Source organism: Saccoglossus kowalevskii, chromosome 10, assembly GCF_978046115.1.
Source record: "Saccoglossus kowalevskii chromosome 10, keSacKowa6.1, whole genome shotgun sequence".
Lineage (NCBI taxonomy): Eukaryota > Metazoa > Hemichordata > Enteropneusta > Harrimaniidae > Saccoglossus > Saccoglossus kowalevskii.
The window spans coordinates 34128495-34152996 of NC_140650.1; the positions used below are offsets into that span (position 1 = coordinate 34128495).

Below are 24502 nucleotides of genomic sequence, written 5' to 3' on the forward strand. Positions count from 1 at the left end.
TTGTTTATTTATGAATATTTTTGTTTCACTTACTATTATTAAGTTTTTTATATATCCTATTTTGGTTGCCTTAACTATATATAAAAAAAAGCTTAATAATAAAAATAAATATAAATATAAATAAAAAAATTTAAAAAAAAATTAAAAACGGGGAGCCTATACCAAGATTGGGATACTTTTCATCGGGGTGCAACATTCATCTAAATCTGAACAACCTAACTTTACCATTTCATACACCAGCCATGATGTTTCTGAACAGATCATTACGTGCTAGTTGGCCCTCGTGAACATGAACAACATCATTGTCTATTAAATAAAATAGTTTTCAGATGATGAGTCACTACAAAATAGTTTTGCTAAATGAAATACTATAGCTCTCTGTGACAGGTGAAAGTACAACAATATGCAAATGTAGGTGTTGTGGAAACGTGTATTTCTGTTGCTACAATACCGGATATACCAGTTCTCATATAACCTTTTATATCCGGGAGCATTCAGTTTCTTTTTTTTTCTTTCTTTGTGTGCAAATCCTTTAGTCATTTTATACCATGTGTACATGAATGTTCAAAGGTAACTGAGTACTGTTCTGTGTTCTCTTGTATCCTGTTATTAGAGAGTTTCCTCACAGCCATTAGCAAGTTGCTTTATATTAAATAATTTCCAATTTCGTCCAGTAAAGGTGTTTTCAAAAGCCCTATTATTACTAAATCAGGAAAATGGTATTGAAATGCATATCTAAATTCAAAAGTAACGAACAAACATTAAAAAAACTCAGCATTTGGTATTTGAATAGCATATGTTCAAATATGTTCTGTATAATAAAAGAGCTACATACATAATACCACAGAAATACATCACCATACAAGTTTCCATTAAAACTGCCCCAAATTTTAATATTTATCAATATGTAATTTAATTGCATATTTTAATTTTATGGTTAACTTTGCAAGTCTCATCTTATAAGTATTCAACATAATAGTGTAGTGCAGACAATTTAATCCCTTTTTTCTTGAATGCATTTGTACTTTCATTTTAACGCTATAGAAATGCATTCTTTGTCAATTATTTGAATCCTTTTCTTTGAGACCATTGTTAGCACATGAACCTGTGTGTGTTAGGTGGTTATAAATGAGCTGAGTATTATGTTTTATGACAGCCTATAGCATTATACATACATGTACATGTAGCATTACAGTTTTAATGTTAAACTTATAAGATTTCCTTGTACACAGACCTGATAGACTGGTGAAACAGATGTATGGCAGAACCTTGAGATAACAAGTAGGCATGCCACCAGTATTACAAGTAGGCAGGTCATTATATGCTACCAGTATTACAAGTAGTCAGGTCATTATATGCTAACAGTATTACAAGTAGGCAGGTCATTATATGCCCCCCAGTATTACAAGTAGGCAAGTCATTATATGCCACCAGTAATACAAGTAAGCAGGTCATTATATGCCACCAGTATTACAAGTAAGCAGGTCATTATATGCCACCAGTATTACAAGAAGTTAGGACATTATATGCTCCCAGTATTACAAGAAGTTAGGACATTATATGCTACCAGTATTACAAGAAGTCAGGTCATTATATACCACCAGTATTACAAGAAGACAGGTCATTATTGCCACCAGTGTTACAAGAAGGCAGGTCATTATAAGCCACCAGTATTACAAGAAGGCAGGTCATTATAAGCCACCAGTAATACAAGTAAGCAGGTCATTATATGCCACCAGTATTATAGCAGAATTAACTGAAATCAATAACGGCATGACAAAACCAAGTAAAGAAATTGACAGATTTATTTTCAGATCACATTCAGTATATTGTGTGTTTAGTGTTTCTCAAATGTCAATATGTACATGTACTGGCATGCACATTTCAGCTTTCTGTTTATTAGTATGAGTTAATTTCCACACCAATTCACATGTTACAGTAATAAAATTTCTATGTAGGCAAAGGAGGGATACTGCTAAAACATTAATTATTCAGAGTTGCAATTTTATTCTTTTTTGCTGATATTTATTACTGCTTTGGAATATTCATTAATATTCATGAATATACTTGAAATAGTGAAATTGAAATCAAGTAAAAATAAATGTTTTTAATTTTATATCAATGAAGATATTACCAATATTTACTTGAGTATAAGGTATAAACTAACAAACACAACAACAACAAAATGTTAATTCAGAATGCATTCAGAGAACTATTTCCATATATGAGCATAGAACTAATAATTGTGTATAGGAAAATAAAATTTAACATCATGACATACATAATGAATATTCTTAATTTGATATTCTTCATATTTTTAATTGACATAATGGAGAAATGGTATCTATTGTACATTATAATTAAATTCTGTTATATGGCCTAAGTTGCTATGACAACAGCTAACATGTCATAGTATCAGCATCAACTGATTAAATGGCAGAAAATGTTACTTAATGAAAATATACATATTGCTGAAAAAAAATTTATTTTTCACTAGCATTCAAATTCTTTATTTTGATATTTTGCGCATATTTACTTGGTTTTAAATTTTCAAATTTGCCAGTGAAACAATGTGTTTTATTGCTATTTTTCATGTTAACATTATTAATTAATAATAATGAATTCTACTTATTAGTAAAAAATAGCAAAATTAAAACACAGTAAATAATTAATGATTTACACTATCATATTTCTTGAATAATAAACATAACTATTACACTGAATTAACTTATAATTAAAGCATCAATTGTCTACAGCCTATGGCAAAACTGAATTCCAGTTTAAGCATATACACATTAAAAACATAAATGTATTTCTATTCTGTGTCTTTGAATTGTGAATAAAAAACATTGATGGTACATGTATTTCTATATTTCCTGTGACTTTTTCCTAATAAGAGACAAAGGCTACATTCTGTTGCATGACTTGTTGACAACATTTATCAAATATATTTCTAGAGTTTAAACTGTACATCATAAATTTACTTTACCTATATCAACTGTGAAAACCTAATTCATGGAGTCCAAGTATATCTTGTCATACATATACTGTAAAATATTTTACTTGCGCTTGGAATTAATTTTCGCTATTTCGCTAAGAGATGATTCAGTGAAAATAAAATCCAGTGAATATACGTTTTTCTCTATATTTTACATTCAACTCATCAAAAATCAGTGAAAATAAATTCCATACAAAAAACCCAAAATGTCTTTTCAGCGAAAATTAATTCCAGCTGAAATAAAGTATTTTATAGTAGTACCATATTTGTACCATTACCGTAGTAGGCATGTGTTTTCATAAATCATTAAGAAATGTTTATTGTCTGAAAAGGTCAGACTCTATAATAGTTACGTATACATGTACAGTGCACTTCTATTGGATAGAGAAAATAAAAATCAAACTGACTGAGAAGACAGTTTTTCAATTTTTTTTTGCCTAAGCATATTGTTTCATGAGAAGAGACTGAAAAGGGTCACATGACGTCACTGAGAATCTAGCTTGTGCAGAAAATGTTTACAGCACAAGAAGCCAGAGTTTTCAGTTTCCATGGTGTGGGAATGTTTATATGTCAGTGTTGGGTTGGTGTTTGTTATACACAGGTTTACTGCCATGTTAAATTATTATTTTGGGGACACAAGTGTGTACAACCATCTGTGGATTGACATCACAATCACGAGAAGTTTTAAACCATTTGTGAAACAGTGAAAATTTCCCCAAAATCTTTTAATTGCAGAATTTGAATCTATAATGTACAGTATAATGTAGAGAATAATGGCATGGCAACCCTACATAAATCAATCAATTAATAGGAATCAAATGAAATAAATATGAATGTGGCACATTACAATAAAATTATTTATATTATTAAAATTCAGTACCATTCTTTATGTACTGAAAAAAAAAAGTTTTAATACCCACCATAATAAAACCTCTTGTCTGTTCTTAGATTATTTTTAAAAAACAGTCTTTTAAAAATATGTTGAAAATTTAGGAAAAGATTAATTGATTCCCTGTCAGTGTGTTCAGTTGAACCTGTCCCCCAAAACATTTTTTTTTCGATCATACCACTAAACTGTAGACTAACCATTCTATTGAACAGTAATATAGTTTATAAGTACAGCATTATCTATTACCAAGCCAAGAACTGTAAGTAGGTGTTTTTTCCTAGTACATGCCACAGTGGTTACTCAAGACATAAACACAATAGTTTTCCACAATGATCACTGTCAGGCCAAATGTTATTGGCAGCATTTGCATACATGCTATTCAGCTATAAAAGTTAGAAGATTAAATTTCACCCAAAGACTATTGTTTTTTTATTGTTGGTCAGTGAAGTAGAAGTAAAAACCTCGTACATGGAGTAGTATGTAACCTGGAAACCATGTGTATAAAAATAAAAACATGGTTTATTTGATAATAGGCGTTGCAATTTACACCGCCTTTTTAGTGGCTCATTTCGTGTACAAGTAAATTTTTTATACAATATACATAATTTTTAATAATTTTTGGTTAATATAATTTTCACAGCAAATAAAATTATTTTAATAAAATAATAATTAAACTACACAACAATATATGAACTTGTTTTAATAAATATTTTTATGCCAGGCATAGTGGATTTTGCCACAGAACTATATTCCAACTATACAAGTGAAAAGTTAGTGTGACTATCTTCCTATCATAATGACATAAATGGCAATTTAATACACTAACCCAGTGTCAACCAGGCCCAGTACAAGTACCTGCAGACCTTGATCAAGATTCCTTCAAAGTCACATTTATTAGTGAATAAATCTTCACTAGTCAGAATCCTTGTTCTGGGGATACAACTCTGATCTACCAATAATGACGTATCCAGTGCAATAACTGCAACACTACCGGTGATCAGTTTTGCAAATGCATTGCACATAAGAGTAATCCAAAGTGCATGAGAATTCAATCAAATGACAATTGATAAATATACAGCAAAAGGTATCATCAGATACACTGTACATGGAAAAGAAGAGAGAGAAAAGAGGGGGGAACTTGTTTCCATGGAAATTAAGTCTTTGTAATCTCTCATAGCATTGACATTGTAATGTTGGTGGCCATTTTGAATTAAATATTGGTCAAAATACATGGATCTAAAGTTCATAATTCAGAAACTAGTTATTTATAGTCATTGGAAATAACTAAGAAAATTCCTGTCTAAGTGTGTTTAAATAAACAACCAAGATATTTAAATATTTCTAGGAGAAACTATTTGACTCAACTGCCATTGAAAAGGGAACAAAATACAAACTGAAAAAAACAAAACAATTGTAAAGTGAAATATGATCCAACAAGGTTTTATCATGTGCTTGTTTTCTATATTTAGTTTCTTTTTGTGATGTCTAAGGTTGCACCAGTGGTTTGCTGAGGTGATAGAACAAATCTCATAGTTCTGTATACACTTTATACTGACCAATGAAGAAACCCTGCAAAGACTCATGGGTAATAGGCATTACCAACAGGTTCTACAGCCAATGAGTTAATGTTTGGATTTTAATGTATCAAGACAATCTTTCGGGATAAATATTTATAAATGTAATAATTACTGCACAAGATTAGTAAATCTAATGATTTATGGTCTTAAATTTGATATATTGTCCTTCCTGTGTATGTGTTTCACAGCTTTAAGAAAACAGAATATAATCAAAATCTGTGTGTGCACACATCCAATACATCTTGACATCTCACCAAATTTGAATACAGGAGCACACCATTTTTTGTTTATTGAAAGTTTGCTTTTATACAATTATTTGTTCCATTAATCTATGACAAGTGGACAAAACAACAAAACAATCTTCAACAACCTGACAGATGTTAACATGTTAAATGATCAACAATGGGAGTTATGTAGTGCTGAGGTTCATTGTTACTTAATTGTTACATTTATTTCTTTGACTCCAATTGTTAACAGACAGTTTGCTTGCTTTGCGAACACATAATTCTTGTCGAGTTACACATCCTGAAGTTTTTTTGTCTCCAACTATAATGTCTTATATCATTATTTATGTATGACCTATGACATCATTCGATATTTTACTATATGTTACGATATGATAACTATATAGCATTATGGGATGCTTGAACGACATAGCCACCACCAGTTGTACGCCAATAAATATATGTCTATCTATGCATAGATTCACAAGATAATTTATCAATACAGAGGTAAGACCAACTCCTTTCATTTCACTCTTGACAATATAAATTGTTTTCACACTGCCATATACTAGTGTAGAATACTTAATTTTTGCTTGGAATTTATTTTCGCTATTTTCGCTGAAGGGATGATTCCGTATATAATTTTTTTCCTATATTTCCCATTAAAATCAGTGACAATAAATTCCATACAAAACGCCCAAAAAGCCTTTTCAGCAAAAAATAATTCCAGTGAAAATTACAGTATTCCACAGTATATTAAGTATTCTGTCTCACCCTTCAGCCATACATCACCATTCATGGTAATGCTTCTTTAATCACATAAACCAATGCCCCTGTATAGACAGATCTTCTGCTTTGGCTGTATGTAACTTTCATTGTCCAATGTTTTGTGAATATATATTATATATATATTTATTTTAACACCTTTATTACATTTCATAAACCAAAATAGATATGTAATTCATTCTATAAGGTTGTAATAAAGAATTATCTTATCGTATCTTATATTAATAACATAATTCAAACAATAGACTATAAACTCAAACTAAATACCAATTGTTTATGAACTTTCCTGGACATTTACATAACAATACTGAAAGGCTTTTATTTTAATGACTTTAGAAAAATTATCTCACTAATTGATAATTTGTCATGACACGTCATGCACAGTTGTTGTCAGAAAAGATTAGGTTAGCCACTTTCACCTCACTCTATGCAACTAGCTTGACTGCTCAAAGCAATATACCGGTAGTAGAGTGCCCCTGACATCACAGCCACAAAAAAACAGGAGATTAAATCTAGAAAATAGCCCCATACACATAGTACTGTAAATTACTTTATTTTTAGCTTGGAATTAGTTTTCGCTATTTTCACAGAAGAAATGATTTAGTAAAAATAAAATCCAGCGACAATACCTTTTTTCCTATATTTTACATCCAACTCGCCAGAAATCAGTAAAAATAAATTCCATACAAAACACCCAAAAAGTCTTTTCAGTGAAAAGTAATTCAAGTTAAAATAAAGTATTTTACAGCATGTTGAAATTCTGAATTTTAGGTTTGAATACAGGCAGGACCAAAAACTTTCTCATTAAAATGACATGATCAAAGATAACATATAAACATATGACGTAATAGTTTACAATGTATTGTCATTATGGTATCGTTATAGCAACCAACTTTAATGCATTGTTTAGTTACATCATGCATCACAATGCATATTATTCTTTGTTCAATTTAATGGCCATCAATCTATGGTATACATACAATTCAACCATTCTGACAAGTCGACGTCATTCACATAAAACTGCCTTTATAATGTCACAATACTTTTTTATGTAAGATACCTTCTGCCACATAATGCAAGTACAACAAGACTCATACCAACAGTAAATCCATTTGTCCTTTGTGCAAATAAAACTGCAGCGGGACCTTTGCACAAAAGACAGACCAAGAAACTGTCTGCTTAGCCAGGAGTTATCAGACATTTTGAAAAGTTAATTGAAATGTCTATATAGAATATTAAAAAGAAGCAAAAGTCTATTCAGATTTATGCAAACATCACACTATGAGTACACACTCACTATATATATTTGTTGTATAATGCTATTAATACATCTCGGAACATAACACACTATGGAATCTACATGACATTCCACTCGACTGAATCCCCATACCTTCAACACCACAATAAATGAAGTACTAGTATTAACAGGATTTGCAGGTACCAGCATGTCATGACTGTCATATATACATAGTACATCACTCCTAAGATAATAAATAAAACTTTTAAGTCTCATTATTTTGTGATATACATTTGCTATGTTTAGACTGTATAATTTCAAATGTTAATTATTACTACAATGTATATAAAAAAAATCATTTAATTTTTTCCATTTGCTACTGTATTACGGTAGTAGCATTCATCTTTGGAAAGTACAAGAACTCTTATGTACCTAGCTATCATTCAATTGCTCTGTTTTCTTAAAGGGAGGGGTGAATGTCACAACAAATGTTCATTGTGAGTTGTATTGACCTGTGGTATTCAGGTGGGAATGAATTCCATGGCACCTCAAAATACTACTGGAACAGTAACTAGTTTGATAAACTAAAGCAAATTTTCATAGTTTCACATGGGTTTTCATTTGCACATTCTCTCTACATGCAGTCATATATTTTTAATTGTTATAAATATAAATACAGAATTGCTTGAGCCTAAACTGATCATATTAACAACTAACTTTCTTTTTGTAGTAGTAGTTATCACAACTAATCTTTAGTGCTATTAACTGATAGAAACATTGTATTTCTAAGGATGCAATAAAGTTATTATTATTATTATTATTAGTTCCTCAGTCAAGAAGGTTGAAGTTCAATTCATCCATACAAACCTATAAATCACCTTGGTCTATTGTCAAGTTTGTAGCCTCAATGAAAGGAGTGGAACAAAAGGGTTTAAAAGGCCATGTCCCCACCTGAATGCAGTGTTACACCTCAAGATGTTTGGCCTTGAAGTATATCTAAGCATGGAGGTTTCGTTTTTTACCTCTATGATCTAAGCAAAGAAAACACAGACATGCCTTCAAAGTGGATCAAAAACATACACTGCATAAGGTCCCATATTGAAAACTCTGGGTTTTTTTGTTTATTTACTGTAGAATACTTTATTTTCGCTATTTTCGCTGAAGGAATGATTCTGTGGAAAATAAAATCTAGCGAATATACTTTTTTTCCTATATTTCACATAAAACTCATCAAAAATCAGTGAAAATAAATTCCATACAAAACGCCCAAAAAGCCTTTTCAGCGAAAATTTATTCTAGCGAAAATAAAGTATTCCACAGTATTTGCTATTTAAATATAAAACCTATATATTCACTTTTTCCATATATCCAAAATATGGAAAAATTATAGGGGCCTTCATATTTATACTGTCAATTCATTTTAATTTTTGCTGTTTCCCTTTGTGAATAGACACTTAATTAAATAAAATTGGGCAATTATGGCTTTTTTAATTGTAGAAAACTATGACTTGATTAGAATTTCTAATAAAATGAGATTTTTTTGCTTTGATATAAATGAAGGTTATTCACTTTGGTGATGTGACCTACAAACATCTATTCAACATGGTGCTATGATGACGTATGTCACTGATTCTGCATTGCTAGGCAACAAACAAACAAACATAATTCATGTTATTATACAATTGAATTAAAGGAGCACATTGGGAAATTACATTAACCAATAGAAGACATTAATTAAGTAATTACTAATCAATTCATGTCAATGATGTGACATGTATTTGGGGTTGGGAGGCTATGTACCGGTTGCGAATTTGAAAGAAAAAAAAACTGTGTTTGAAGAAAACAAATCCTAAAGGGAAATTTACAGGATTTTTTTTTTTGATGGTGGGAAGTGAAAATATAGTTAATAGCATCTTAAACAATAAATGAAGCTAAAAACTAAGCAAGAGAAAAATACTTTTTGCAGGGTTTTTCATTTTTACATACTGGTATTTGATATTTCATGTCACAAAGATGAAAAAATGGGATAAAAATATGGGGTCACCAAACTTGATTTCGAGAAAGACAATCTATAGCATGTTTTGTCTGTTTTAGGGCATTTATCATTGTTTCCTAGGGAACCAATATAGCTCAAAATTTTGCTCGGTGATATAAGGGCCGAAAAAGATGTACAGTGTCTTACAAGGTACTTTTTGATGTCTGGAAGTATTAAAAAATGGCAATATTTTAGTAGATTTTTAAAGTGGAAATGTATTTTTATTGTTGTCTATAGAAACCGCATAAAAATAGCATTTTATTTGTATTATTTTACCGTTTGTTCTCCAAAAACAGATTGACAGTGAATCAAAAAAGTTCACGTACTGTTGATTGATACTAAAGTGAATAATAACAGATTTTGACACTAAATATTGTTACTGTCATATGTGCCAAAATATGTGCACATAAAAAAAAGAGTGTTTGTATACTGTGATTACACCATAAGCAGTGCATTTTAAATATTTGCAATGTTACATGGCATATCACAGAAAGAAGATATAAATGTTATGAATTATCATGATATATTTTAGATTCATTCACAATACATTTGATGTTGAATTTACTTTTCAGTGAGCAAGGTCTACCTGTAGTTGGTTTTAACCATTTTACAGAATACATGACATGTAAAATGTCTCCCTATCCTTGTAATTTGTCTTAGTCATTGGTGGTAGTAGAAGTAACATAACTGTTGTAGACACACTTACAAGTAATTTTTCCATTGTGACATCACCATACACACCCCACTCCACCCCACCCAAACCCCGCCCTGCAACCAGCCTAGGAAAAAACATTGAACTGAATAAACATTTGTTCCAATATAGAAGTAATTTGCTAAGAAGTTTGCTAATGCTCATAATTAAAATGGCTGCAACAGTTCCAAATTTAAATGCATTATCGTTTTGTTAAAAGTTAAATACAGTGCATATTATGGAGATCCTGTCATTTCTTTTTTTCACCATGTTTCTTTTTTATTATTTATGTACAGCCTTGCTAAATCTTGCTAAGCATTCAAAAGAGAGAATGTTTGCACCTGTTATCTATATTTTAAAATCGTTTTTTGAGTATGTTCCACTATTCACAATTCTACAAAATGTTAACAGTCTTTAGCCAAGACTGTTTGGATAATAAAAAGTAAAAAAAAAAAAATGTCACTCCAAGTGCCCACAAACCTGCATCTCTACCTTAACAACATTAACTGTACAGATAAAGAAAGACTACCTGGTAATTAATGAAATAGCGTGAAAAGTTGTCTTCTAGTGAAGGGGCATGTGAACAATATATTCAACAGGTGGCTGGTAAAAAATTTTGATTATCTTTAAGTTAGACATCTCTCTTTATATTTCATATTATTATGACTTGGATGTACTATTGATGTGAAAAATGTTTGCAATGCAAATATGGAAATGTAGGTGTGTATGAGAGCTACTTTCACCATTCCTGATCACCAATGACCGGACTGCTTTCATTTATTCTACTTGATGTATTGTTCTTACATGTATTTAATAGCTGCCTGTATACAGATTAAATTAATAAAATTGGGACTAAAATTAACTTTACGTTCACTGTTTTCTCTATTATATTTGTATCTGAGTGGATGCGTGCAGGTGAACAACCGTATTCAGTGTTTGAAGATCGCATGGGGTTCTGTAATCATGTGATAGGTATTTATCACCATCACCATCTACAAATTTGTCTGAATGGAGAATTATTTCTTATTAAAAAAAATTACTTCAAGGATGATATATTTCGCATTTGGTCAAATGTTTTCGGCAACTGCCACTGCATGATCCTGTGCGTCGCGACTCTTTAAATTCAAGCGACGATCGAACGACGATACGTACTGGGGGCGTAGCTGTGGCCGTGTAATGTTGTCATTACAAATATAAACATCAGTGTTTATCATAGAGGTCTATGGTGTTTATGTGATAAGTCTATATATTGATGGTGAGATCTTACCGTAATCTATGTGTCTTGGCGCAATAGTATCGAGAAACCCGTACATTAAATTCCATATTCCCGGGAGTGGAGGGTCGCCTTCGTCGTATTCAGAAGGTGACACATAAGGTTTCCCCGCTGGCAAATCTGCCCAAGTTATATTACCATCGTTGTTGATATTTTCCGAAATTGGCGCATCTGTGGTCTGCGCCCATGTCGGCGATTCCGCGAAAGCGATTAGTACTGCTAACAGTAACATACTGTGAACCAACGACGTATACGACTCCATGTTGGATTTAGTAAAATACAGTTTAAATAAAAAGCTTTTTAGTGTAAAAAACACCAGTGATTGATTGTGTGTATATACAACCACTCTCGCCCACAAATCACTAACTCTAAATCACCACCACGGCACTGTACGGTGATTTCCGATATTTCCAAATATCGAAGTCTTGAACCGCTGGGTCATATGGTTGCAACACTGTAAAATCTGTGAAGTATCTGTTCAAGAAAATAATCAGTTGTTATGGTTGCTAATGGGTGTTATACTATAAATTTATAATAACAACGTTTGACTGCATGTAAGCCGAAAGCGGTTTTACTCACGTCGGGTAACTCAAGGTTATGGTACAGTTGTGATACAGTTTGTCCTTGAACGACACTATCTTGTTTAAAAAGGCACGTCACTTTCAACGCGCACACGGAGTAAATGAGTCTGATGCCTTGAAACGTTATAATGGTCTATACCATTGTTCGATAGGGGTGTACTAGTTTATCGATTTCAGAATGTCGTGCATCACCAATATCATTATCTGTATATGATTTTTCACGTAATGCTTGGCTGGGAATATATTTGATTGAAGTGGTGCATGATGTCTGATATAATCTGATAGTTTCAGAATATATACAAGTAGTTGTTGCATATTCCCCACCAATATATGTAGGTGTGTAATCGTAGGCGCTCAGCCTATTACAAGGTCCATAATGTAATGAACCTAACTTCTCAAGTTCACAAATCCAACAAGGCATACTTCATACGTCATAATTATTGGTCGAATGTTGGTGATTAATTGAAGTTCGAAAACGTTAGCCCCTGCTAAGAAAGTACGACTTAAATCAGATCAGTTTTTAGGACCGAGTCTGCAAAATTCAATTTTCACTGTAAACTGTAAAAACGTCTTTTTTTCTTGTAAATTGTAAAAAGCCCTTTTTTATTTCCCGTAAAACTGTACTGAAGGTTCCCCTTTAAGATCCGATCCAGTTCCATAGCATGGGCTAACGAAATGTGTACGATCGCGTATCTCGGGCTAAGCGCCAAAACGCCGATGTGTTCAATGTTCGTTTGAAAAAAAAAAAAGGCTTTTTATTCATAACTCTTTTCGGTATGCAATTTCTGACATGAAAATCAATGCGAGCATATCTAGTAGGGACATGGTTCTCGCGACAAAAAAAAAATGAACTGACTCCTGTTATTCTGTACTAGTACTTTCTGAATTTGCTTTGGTATTGTTTTATAACTGTAGAACTAACATGCATACCTTCCTGGTTACTGCTCTGGGTAATCACCGAAAATTTGTGTAATGGCGGCAGCACCGTGGGGGCAGTGGGGGCGGTCGCCCCATGAAAAATAGGTAAATAAAATAAGGTAAAACACTCATCTATATTAATCACTAAAACCCACCGCAAATATTGGTAGAAATGCACACAGTGCGGCCCAACGTAAGAGAAATATACCTAAGTATATCATCAAAATTTGCTCCCCAAAATGCAGGAAACAGCGTTTCAGAGTGTCTAGATTTAAAAATTTTCCCGGACCCCAAAGAAAGGTCGCGCCTTCGGCGCTCGGTTTGTTGACATTCACATAAAATCTTCGCCCCTACAGTCAAAAAAAGCTGCCACCGCCTCTGTGTATTAAGTAAGTTTGGGCGTTCGTTATCCCGTGCTAACCAATGTTTTCTCGCGAACGCTACTGGGTCTAGCCGATATGCAAACATATGACATTAGCTTAAATCATAGACCTTATTATTTTAGCCCGTACTTGGTGTGACCTGAACACGACTGGCGTTCAACAAAAACACTAATCTATGTTGCCAGTAAGGCCTCGAAGTTACTGTTAATTGAACATCGTGTTATAATTTGGGCGTGGTTTCACAAACGTTGGCCTCGTTTTTTTAAACATTTTTTTTTGTCTTTTTTGTAACTCGATGTTTTCGTAACTGAACAATTCAACATCTATTAAAATTCATTCACTGTTTCTAATAAACATATCCCAGCGTTACAGTGGCGGATCCGGCAAAATGTATTGGGGGGGGGGGATCCAAGCTTCGCTTAAGATATACGGAGCGTAAATCGCAGAGAAGCTATGCGTAATCCAGATCATATGAATCGTCATGCGTTTGGGAGGGGGGCATGCCCCAGTCCCCCTCTGGATCCGCCACTGAAGTGTTAGAATCACAGAAAACACACAGTAAATGTGTTTGTAAAGAGCATAAAGCTCTCAGACTGGTCGTTATGAACGTTTTAGAAATAAAAATTAATACGGACGTGGGCAATATATTGCTCTAGAGCCAATCACTATTTAATATTCGAGTTTGAATGACGTTTATAAGCAAAGCCCCAGCTCTTTGCCTTTCACTCTAATTATTATATTTCCTTTGGAAATAATTTTAAAATGTATTTTTTTTAACTTTGAAATATTAATCAATGATTTGTCTGGTGGAAGATATAAACAACATATGATATGTGATTGCCTACTTTATGATGTTTATTTCTATCATTATTTATCATCTGTATCATTACAGGTTGACATTGTCTAAACTCTAAGTAAGGTTGACATTGTCTAAACTGTAAGGACGGTTGACATTGTCTAAACTCTAAGTAAGGTTGACATTGTCTAAACTGTAAGGACGGTTGACATTGTCTAAACTGTAAGGACGGTTGACATTGTCTAAACTCCAAGGAAGGTTGACATTGTCTAAACTGTAAGGAAGGTTTACATTGTCTAAACTGTAAGGAGGGTTGACATTGTCTAAACTGTAAGGAAGGTTGACATTGTCTAAACTGTAAGTAAGGTTGACATAGTCTAAACTGTAAGGACGGTTGACATTGTCTAAACTCCAAGGAAGGTTGACATTGTCTAAACTGTAAGGAAGGTTTACATTGTCTAAACTGTAAGGAGGGTTGACATTGTCTAAACTCCAAGGAAGGTTGACATTGTCTAAACTGTATGGAAGGTTGACATTGTCTAAACTGTAAGTAAGGTTGACATAGTCTAAACTGTAAGGACGGTTGACATTGTCTAAACTCCAAGGAAGGTTGACATTGTCTAAACTGTAAGGAAGGTTTACATTGTCTAAACTGTAAGGAGGGTTGTAATTGTCTAAACTGTAAGGAAGTTTGACATTGTCAAAACTCTAAGGAAGGTTGAAATTGTCTAAACTGTAAGGAGGGTTGACATTGTCTAAAATCTAAGGAAGGTTGACATTGTCTAAACTGTAAGGAAGGTTGACATTGTCTAAACTGTAAGGAGGGTTGACATTGTCTAAACTGTAAGGAAGGTTGACATTGTCTAAACTGTAAGGAGGGTTGACATTGTCTAAACTGTAAGGAGGGTTTACATTGTCTAAACTGTAAGGAAGGCTGACATTGTCTAAACACTAAGGAAGGTTGACATTGTCTAAACTGTAAAGAAGGTTGACATTGTCTAAACTGTAAGTAAAGTTGACATAGTCTAAACTGTAAGGAGGGTTGACATTGTCTAAACTCCAAGGAAGGTTGACATTGTCTAAACTGTAAGGAAGGTTGACATTGTCTAAACTGTAAGTAAGGTTGACATAGTCTAAACTGTAAGGAGGGTTGACATTGTCTAAACTCCAAGGAAGGTTGACATTGTCTAAACTGTAAGGAAGGTTGACATTGTCTAAACTGTAAGTAAGGTTGACATAGTCTAAACTGTAAGGAGGGTTGACATTGTCTAAACTCCAAGGAAGGTTGACATTGTCTAAACTGTAAGGAAGGTTGACATTGTCTAAACTGTAAGGAGGGTTGACATTGTCTAAACTGTGAGGAAGGTTGACATTGTCTAAACTCTAAGGAAGGTTGACATTGTCTAAACTGTAAGGAGGATTGACATTGTCTAAACTGTGAGGAGGGTTGACATTGTCTAAACTGTGAGGAAGGTTGACATTGTCTAGACTCTAAGGAGGGTTGACATTGTCTAAACTGTGAGGAAGGTTGACATTGTCTAAACTGTAAGGAAGTTTGACATTGTCAAAACTCTAAGGAAGGTTGACATTGTTTAAACTCTAAGGTAGGTTTACATTGTCTAAACTGTAAGGAGGGTTGACATTGTCTAAACTGTAAGGAGGGTGGACATTGTCTAAACTGTAAGGAAGGTTGACATTGTCTAAACTGTAAGGAGGATTGACATTGTCCAAACTGTAAGAAGGGTTAACATTTTCTAAACTGTAAGGAGGGTTTACATTGTCTAAACTGTAAGGAAGGTTTACATTGTCTAAACTGTAAGGAAGTTTGACATTGTCAAAACTCTAAGGAAGGTTGAAATTGTCTAAACTGTAAGGAGGGTTGACATTGTCTAAAATCTAAGGAAGTTTGACATTGTCAAAACTCTAAGGAGGGTTGACATTGTCTAAACTGTAAGGAAGTTTTACATTGTCAAAACTGTAAGGAAGGCTGACATTGTCTAAACTGTAAGGAGGGTTGACATTGTCTAAACTGTAAGGAAGGTTGACATTGTCTAAACACTAAGGAAGGTTGACATTGTCTAAACACTAAGGAAGGTTGACATTGTCTAAACTCTAAGGTAGGTTGACATTGTCTATAGTGTAAGGAGGGTTTACATTGTCTAAACTGTAAGGAAGGTTGACATTGTCTAAACTGTAAGGAAGGTTGACATTGTCTAAACTGTAAGGAGGATTGACATTGTCTAAACTGTAAGGAAGGTTGACATTGTCTAAACTGTAAGGAAGGTTGACATTGTCTAAACTGTAAGGAGGATTGACATTGTCTAAACTGTAAGGAAGGTTGACATTGTCTAAACTGTAAGGAGGGTTGACATTGTCTAAACTGTAAGGAAGGTTGACATTGTCTAAACTGTAAGGAAGGTTGACATTGTCTAAACTGTAAGGAAGGTTGACATTGTCTAAACTGTAAGGAAGGTTGACATTGTCTAAACTGTAAGGAAGGTTGACATTGTCTAAACTGTAAGGAGGATTGACATTGTCTAAACTGTAAGGAAGGTTGACATTGTCTAAACTGTAAGGAGGGTTGACATTGTCTAAACTGTAAGGAAGGTTGACATTGTCTAAACTGTAAGGAAGGTTGACATTGTCTAAACTGTAAGGAAGGTTGACATTGTCTAAACTGTAAGGAAGTTTGACATTGTCTAAACTGTAAGGAAGGTTGACATTGTCTAAACTGTAAGGAGGGTTGACATTGTCTAAACTGTAAGGAGGGTTGTAATTGTCTAAACTGTAAGGAAGTTTGACATTGTCAAAACTCTAAGGAAGGTTGAAATTGTCTAAACTGTAAGGAAGGATGACATTGTCTAAACTGTAAGGAGGGTTGACATTGTCAAATCTCTAAGGAAGGTTGACATTGTCTAAACTGTAAGGAGGGTTGACATTGTCTAAACTGTAAGGAGGGTTGACATTGTCTAAACACTAAGGAGGGTTGACATTGTCTAAACTGTAAGGAAGGTTGACATTGTCTAAACTGTAAGGAAGGTTGACATTGTCTAAACTGTAAGGAGGGTTGACATTGTCTAAACTGTAAGGAAGGTTGACATTGTCTAAACTGTAAGGAGGGTTGACATTGTCTAAACTGTAAGGAAGGTTGACATTGTCTAAACTGTAAGGAAGGTTGACATTGTCTAAACACTAAGGAAGGTTTACATTGTCTAAACTGTAAGGAAGTTTGACATTGTCTAAACTGTAAGGAAGGTTGAAATTGTCTAAACTGTAAGGAAGGTTGACATTGTCTAAACTGTAAGGAAGGTTGACATTGTCTAAACTGTAAGGAAGGATGACATTGTCTAAACTGTAAGGAGGGTTGACATTGTCAAATCTCTAAGGAAGGTTGACATTGTCTAAACTGTAAGGAGGGTTGACATTGTCTAAACTGTAAGGAGGGTTGACATTGTCTAAACACTAAGGAGGGTTGACATTGTCTAAACTGTAAGGAAGGTTGACATTGTCTAAACTGTAAGGAAGGTTGACATTGTCTAAACTGTAAGGAGGGTTGACATTGTCTAAACTGTAAGGAAGGTTGACATTGTCTAAACTGTAAGGAGGGTTGACATTGTCTAAACTGTAAGGAGGGTTGACATTGTCTAAACTGTAAGGAAGGTTGACATTGTCTAAACACTAAGGAAGGTTTACATTGTCTAAACTGTAAGGAAGTTTGACATTGTCTAAACTGTAAGGAAGGTTGAAATTGTCTAAACTGTAAGGAGGGTTGACATTGTCTAAAATCTAAGGAAGTTTGACATTGTCAAAACTCTAAGGAGGGTTGACATTGTCTAAACTGTAAGGAAGTTTTACATTGTCAAAACTGTAAGGAAGGCTGACATTGTCTAAACTGTAAGGAGGGTTGACATTGTCTAAACTGTAAGGAAGGTTGACATTGTCTAAACACTAAGGAAGGTTGACATTGTCTAAACACTAAGGAAGGTTGACATTGTCTAAACTCTAAGGTAGGTTGACATTGTCTATAGTGTAAGGAGGGTTTACATTGTCTAAACTGTAAGGAAGGTTGACATTGTCTAAACTGTAAGGAAGGTTGACATTGTCTAAACTGTAAGGAGGATTGACATTGTCTAAACTGTAAGGAAGGTTGACATTGTCTAAACTGTAAGGAAGGTTGACATTGTCTAAACTGTAAGGAGGATTGACATTGTCTAAACTGTAAGGAAGGTTGACATTGTCTAAACTGTAAGGAGGGTTGACATTGTCTAAACTGTAAGGAAGGTTGACATTGTCTAAACTGTAAGGAAGGTTGACATTGTCTAAACTGTAAGGAAGGTTGACATTGTCTAAACTGTAAGGAAGGTTGACATTGTCTAAACTGTAAGGAAGGTTGACATTGTCTAAACTGTAAGGAGGATTGACATTGTCTAAACTGTAAGGAAGGTTGACATTGTCTAAACTGTAAGGAGGGTTGACATTGTCTAAACTGTAAGGAAGGTTGACATTGTCTAAACTGTAAGGAAGGTTGACATTGTCTAAACTGTAAGGAGGGTTGACATTGTCTAAACTGTAAGGAAGGTTGACATTGTCTAAACTGTAAGGAGGGTTGACATTGTCTAAACTGTAAGGAGGGTTTACATTGTCTAAACTGTAAGGAAGGCTGACATTGTCTAAACACTAAGGAAGGTTGACATTGTCTAAACTGTAAAGAAGGTTGACATTGTCTAAACTGTAAGTAAAGTTGACATAGTCTAAACTGTAAGGAGGGTTGACATTGTCTAAACTCCAAGGAAGGTTGACATTGTCTAAACTGTAAGGAAGGTTGACATTGTCTAAACTGTAAGTAAGGTTGACATAGTCTAAACTGTAAGGAGGGTTGACATTGTCTAAACTCCAAGGAAGGTTGACATTGTCTAAACTGTAAGGAAGGTTGACATTGTCTAAACTGTAAGTAAGGTTGACATAGTCTAAACTGTAAGGAGGGTTGACATTGTCTAAACTCCAAGGAAGGTTGACATTGTCTAAACTGTAAGGAAGGTTGACATTGTCTAAACTGTAAGGAGGGTTGACATTGTCTAAACTGTGAGGAAGGTTGACATTGTCTAAACTCTAAGGAAGGTTGACATTGTCTAAACTGTAAGGAGGATTGACATTGTCTAAACTGTGAGGAGGGTTGACATTGTCTAAACTGTGAGGAAGGTTGACATTGTCTAGACTCTAAGGAGGGTTGACATTGTCTAAACTGTGAGGAAGGTTGACATTGTCTAAACTGTAAGGAAGTTTGACATTGTCAAAACTCTAAGGAAGGTTGACATTGTTTAAACTCTAAGGTAGGTTTACATTGTCTAAACTGTAAGGAGGGTTGACATTGTCTAAACTGTAAGGAGGGTGGACATTGTCTAAACTGTAAGGAAGGTTGACATTGTCTAAACTGTAAGGAGGATTGACATTGTCCAAACTGTAAGGAGGGTTAACATTGTCTAAACTGTAAGGAGGGTTTACATTGTCTAAACTGTAAGGAAGGTTTACATTGTCTAAACTGTAAGGAAGTTTGACATTGTCAAAACTCTAAGGAAGGTTGAAATTGTCTAAACTGTAAGGAGGGTTGACATTGTCTAAAATCTAAGGAAGTTTGACATTGTCAAAACTCTAAGGAGGGTTGACATTGTCTAAACTGTAAGGAAGTTTTACATTGTCAAAACTGTAAGGAAGGCTGACATTGTCTAAACTGTAAGGAGGGTTGACATTGTCTAAACTGTAAGGAAGGTTGACATTGTCTAAACACTAAGGAAGGTTGACATTGTCTAAACACTAAGGAAGGTTGACATTGTCTAAACTCTAAGGTAGGTTGACATTGTCTATAGTGTAAGGAGGGTTTACATTGTCTAAACTGTAAGGAAGGTTGACATTGTCTAAACTGTAAGGAAGGTTGACATTGTCTAAACTGTAAGGAGGATTGACATTGTCTAAACTGTAAGGAAGGTTGACATTGTCTAAACTGTAAGGAAGGTTGACATTGTCTAAACTGTAAGGAGGATTGACATTGTCTAAACTGTAAGGAAGGTTGACATTGTCTAAACTGTAAGGAGGGTTGACATTGTCTAAACTGTAAGGAAGGTTGACATTGTCTAAACTGTAAGGAAGGTTGACATTGTCTAAACTGTAAGGAAGGTTGACATTGTCTAAACTGTAAGGAAGGTTGACATTGTCTAAACTGTAAGGAAGGTTGACATTGTCTAAACTGTAAGGAGGATTGACATTGTCTAAACTGTAAGGAAGGTTGACATTGTCTAAACTGTAAGGACGGTTGACATTGTCTAAACTGTAAGGAAGGTTGACATTGTCTAAACTGTAAGGAAGGTTGACATTGTCTAAACTGTAAGGAAGGTTGACATTGTCTAAACTGTAAGGAAGTTTGACATTGTCTAAACTGTAAGGAAGGTTGACATTGTCTAAACTGTAAGGAGGGTTGACATTGTCTAAACTGTAAGGAGGGTTGTAATTGTCTAAACTGTAAGGAAGTTTGACATTGTCAAAACTCTAAGGAAGGTTGAAATTGTCTAAACTGTAAGGAAGGATGACATTGTCTAAACTGTAAGGAGGGTTGACATTGTCAAATCTCTAAGGAAGGTTGACATTGTCTAAACTGTAAGGAGGGTTGACATTGTCTAAACTGTAAGGAGGGTTGACATTGTCTAAACACTAAGGAGGGTTGACATTGTCTAAACTGTAAGGAAGGTTGACATTGTCTAAACTGTAAGGAAGGTTGACATTGTCTAAACTGTAAGGAGGGTTGACATTGTCTAAACTGTAAGGAAGGTTGACATTGTCTAAACTGTAAGGAGGGTTGACATTGTCTAAACTGTAAGGAAGGTTGACATTGTCTAAACTGTAAGGAAGGTTGACATTGTCTAAACACTAAGGAAGGTTTACATTGTCTAAACTGTAAGGAAGTTTGACATTGTCTAAACTGTAAGGAAGGTTGAAATTGTCTAAACTGTAAGGAAGGTTGACATTGTCTAAACTGTAAGGAAGGTTGACATTGTCTAAACTGTAAGGAAGGATGACATTGTCTAAACTGTAAGGAGGGTTGACATTGTCAAATCTCTAAGGAAGGTTGACATTGTCTAAACTGTAAGGAGGGTTGACATTGTCTAAACTGTAAGGAGGGTTGACATTGTCTAAACACTAAGGAGGGTTGACATTGTCTAAACTGTAAGGAAGGTTGACATTGTCTAAACTGTAAGGAAGGTTGACATTGTCTAAACTGTAAGGAGGGTTGACATTGTCTAAACTGTAAGGAAGGTTGACATTGTCTAAACTGTAAGGAGGGTTGACATTGTCTAAACTGTAAGGAGGGTTGACATTGTCTAAACTGTAAGGAAGGTTGACATTGTCTAAACACTAAGGAAGGTTTACATTGTCTAAACTGTAAGGAAGTTTGACATTGTCTAAACTGTAAGGAAGGTTGAAATTGTCTAAACTGTAAGGAGGGTTGACATTGTCTAAAATCTAAGGAAGTTTGACATTGTCAAAACTCTAAGGAGGGTTGACATTGTCTAAACTGTAAGGAAGTTTTACATTGTCAAAACTGTAAGGAAGGCTGACATTGTCTAAACTGTAAGGAGGGTTGACATTGTCTAAACTGTAAGGAAGGTTGACATTGTCTAAACACTAAGGAAGGTTGACATTGTCTAAACACTAAGGAAGGTTGACATTGTCTAAACTCTAAGGTAGGTTGACATTGTCTATAGTGTAAGGAGGGTTTACATTGTCTAAACTGTAAGGAAGGTTGACATTGTCTAAACTGTAAGGAAGGTTGACATTGTCTAAACTGTAAGGAGGATTGACATTGTCTAAACTGTAAGGAAGGTTGACATTGTCTAAACTGTAAGGAAGGTTGACATTGTCTAAACTGTAAGGAGGATTGACATTGTCTAAACTGTAAGGAAGGTTGACATTGTCTAAACTGTAAGGAGGGTTGACATTGTCTAAACTGTAAGGAAGGTTGACATTGTCTAAACTGTAAGGAAGGTTGACATTGTCTAAACTGTAAGGAAGGTTGACATTGTCTAAACTGTAAGGAAGGTTGACATTGTCTAAACTGTAAGGAAGGTTGACATTGTCTAAACTGTAAGGAGGATTGACATTGTCTAAACTGTAAGGAAGGTTGACATTGTCTAAACTGTAAGGAGGGTTGACATTGTCTAAACTGTAAGGAAGGTTGACATTGTCTAAACTGTAAGGAAGGTTGACATTGTCTAAACTGTAAGGAAGGTTGACATTGTCTAAACTGTAAGGAAGTTTGACATTGTCTAAACTGTAAGGAAGGTTGACATTGTCTAAACTGTAAGGAGGGTTGACATTGTCTAAACTGTAAGGAGGGTTGTAATTGTCTAAACTGTAAGGAAGTTTGACATTGTCAAAACTCTAAGGAAGGTTGAAATTGTCTAAACTGTAAGGAAGGATGACATTGTCTAAACTGTAAGGAGGGTTGACATTGTCAAATCTCTAAGGAAGGTTGACATTGTCTAAACTGTAAGGAGGGTTGACATTGTCTAAACTGTAAGGAGGGTTGACATTGTCTAAACACTAAGGAGGGTTGACATTGTCTAAACTGTAAGGAAGGTTTACATTGTCTAAACTGTAAGGAAGGTTGACATTGTCTAAACTGTAAGGAGGGTTGACATTGTCTAAACTGTAAGGAAGGTTGACATTGTCTAAACTGTAAGGAGGGTTGACATTGTCTAAACTGTAAGGAAGGTTGACATTGTCTAAACTGTAAGGAAGGTTGACATTGTCTAAACACTAAGGAAGGTTTACATTGTCTAAACTGTAAGGAAGTTTGACATTGTCTAAACTGTAAGGAAGGTTGAAATTGTCTAAACTGTAAGGAAGGTTGACATTGTCTAAACTGTAAGGAAGGTTGACATTGTCTAAACTGTAAGGAAGGATGACATTGTCTAAACTGTAAGGAGGGTTGACATTGTCAAATCTCTAAGGAAGGTTGACATTGTCTAAACTGTAAGGAGGGTTGACATTGTCTAAACTGTAAGGAGGGTTGACATTGTCTAAACACTAAGGATGGTTGACATTGTCTAAACTGTAAGGAAGGTTGACATTGTCTAAACTGTAAGGAAGGTTGACATTGTCTAAACTGTAAGGAGGGTTGACATTGTCTAAACTGTAAGGAAGGTTGACATTGTCTAAACTGTAAGGAGGGTTGACATTGTCTAAACTGTAAGGAGGGTTGACATTGTCTAAACTGTAAGGAAGGTTGACATTGTCTAAACACTAAGGAAGGTTTACATTGTCTAAACTGTAAGGAAGTTTGACATTGTCTAAACTGTAAGGAAGGTTGAAATTGTCTAAACTGTAAGGAAGGATGACATTGTCTAAACTGTAAGGAAGGTTGACATTGTCTAAACTGTAAGGAAGGTTGACATTGTCTAAACTGTAAGGAAGGTTGACATTGTCTAAACTGTAAGGAAGTTTGACATTGTCTAAACTGTAAGGAAGGTTGAAATTGTCTAAACTGTAAGGAAGGTTGACATTGTCTAAACTGTAAGGAGGGATGACATTGTCTAAACTGTAAGGAAGGCTATCATTGTCTAAACTGTAAGGAAGGTTGAAATTGTCTAAACTGTAAGGAAGGTTGACATTGTCTAAACTGTAAGGAAGGCTGACATTGTCTAAACTCCAAGGAAGGTTGAAATTGTCTAAACACTAAGGAAGACTGGTATTGTCTAAACTGTAAGGAAGGTTGACATTGTCTAAACTGTAAGGAAGATTGACATTGTCTAAACTGTAAGGGAGGTTGACATTGGCTAAAGTGTAAGGAAGGTTGAAATTGTCTAAACTCTAAGCAAGATTGACATTGTCTAAACTGTAAGGAAGGTTGACATAATCTAAACTGTAAGGAAGGTTGAAATTGTCTAAACTCTAAGGAAGGCTGATATTGTCTAATCTGTAAGGAGGGTTGACATTGTCTAAACTCCAAGAAGGGTTGACATTGTCTAAACTGTAAGGAAGGTTGACATTGTCTAAACTGTAAGGAAGGTTGACATTGTCTAAACTGTACGGTGGGTTGACATTGTCTAAACACTAAGGAAGG

The 24502-nt window shown here is 34.5% G+C and overlaps 1 protein-coding gene across 8 annotated transcripts in view; it reads right to left on the reverse strand.

Annotated features, from left to right (window-relative positions):
- LOC102806084 (prominin-1-A-like) overlaps window positions 1-12418 on the reverse strand; it is a 69765-nt gene extending 57347 nt beyond the window's left edge. For 7 of the 8 annotated variants that reach the window (XR_014930735.1, XR_014930736.1, XM_085504540.1 and 4 more), the window contains exons 1-2: window positions 12290-12418; window positions 11705-12184 (exon numbers count right to left, since the gene is read on the reverse strand). Coding sequence is in view for 6 of the 8 variants with exons in the window: in XM_085504540.1 (XP_085360666.1) it covers window positions 11705-11972 (268 nt within the window). In the remaining 2 variants the exon portion in view is untranslated. Of the gene's footprint in view, window positions 1-11704; window positions 12247-12289 lie in introns of those variants that run through there. The other variant, XM_085504541.1, reaches the window with a different exon arrangement.
- Window positions 12419-24502: the final 12084 nt, after the last annotated feature.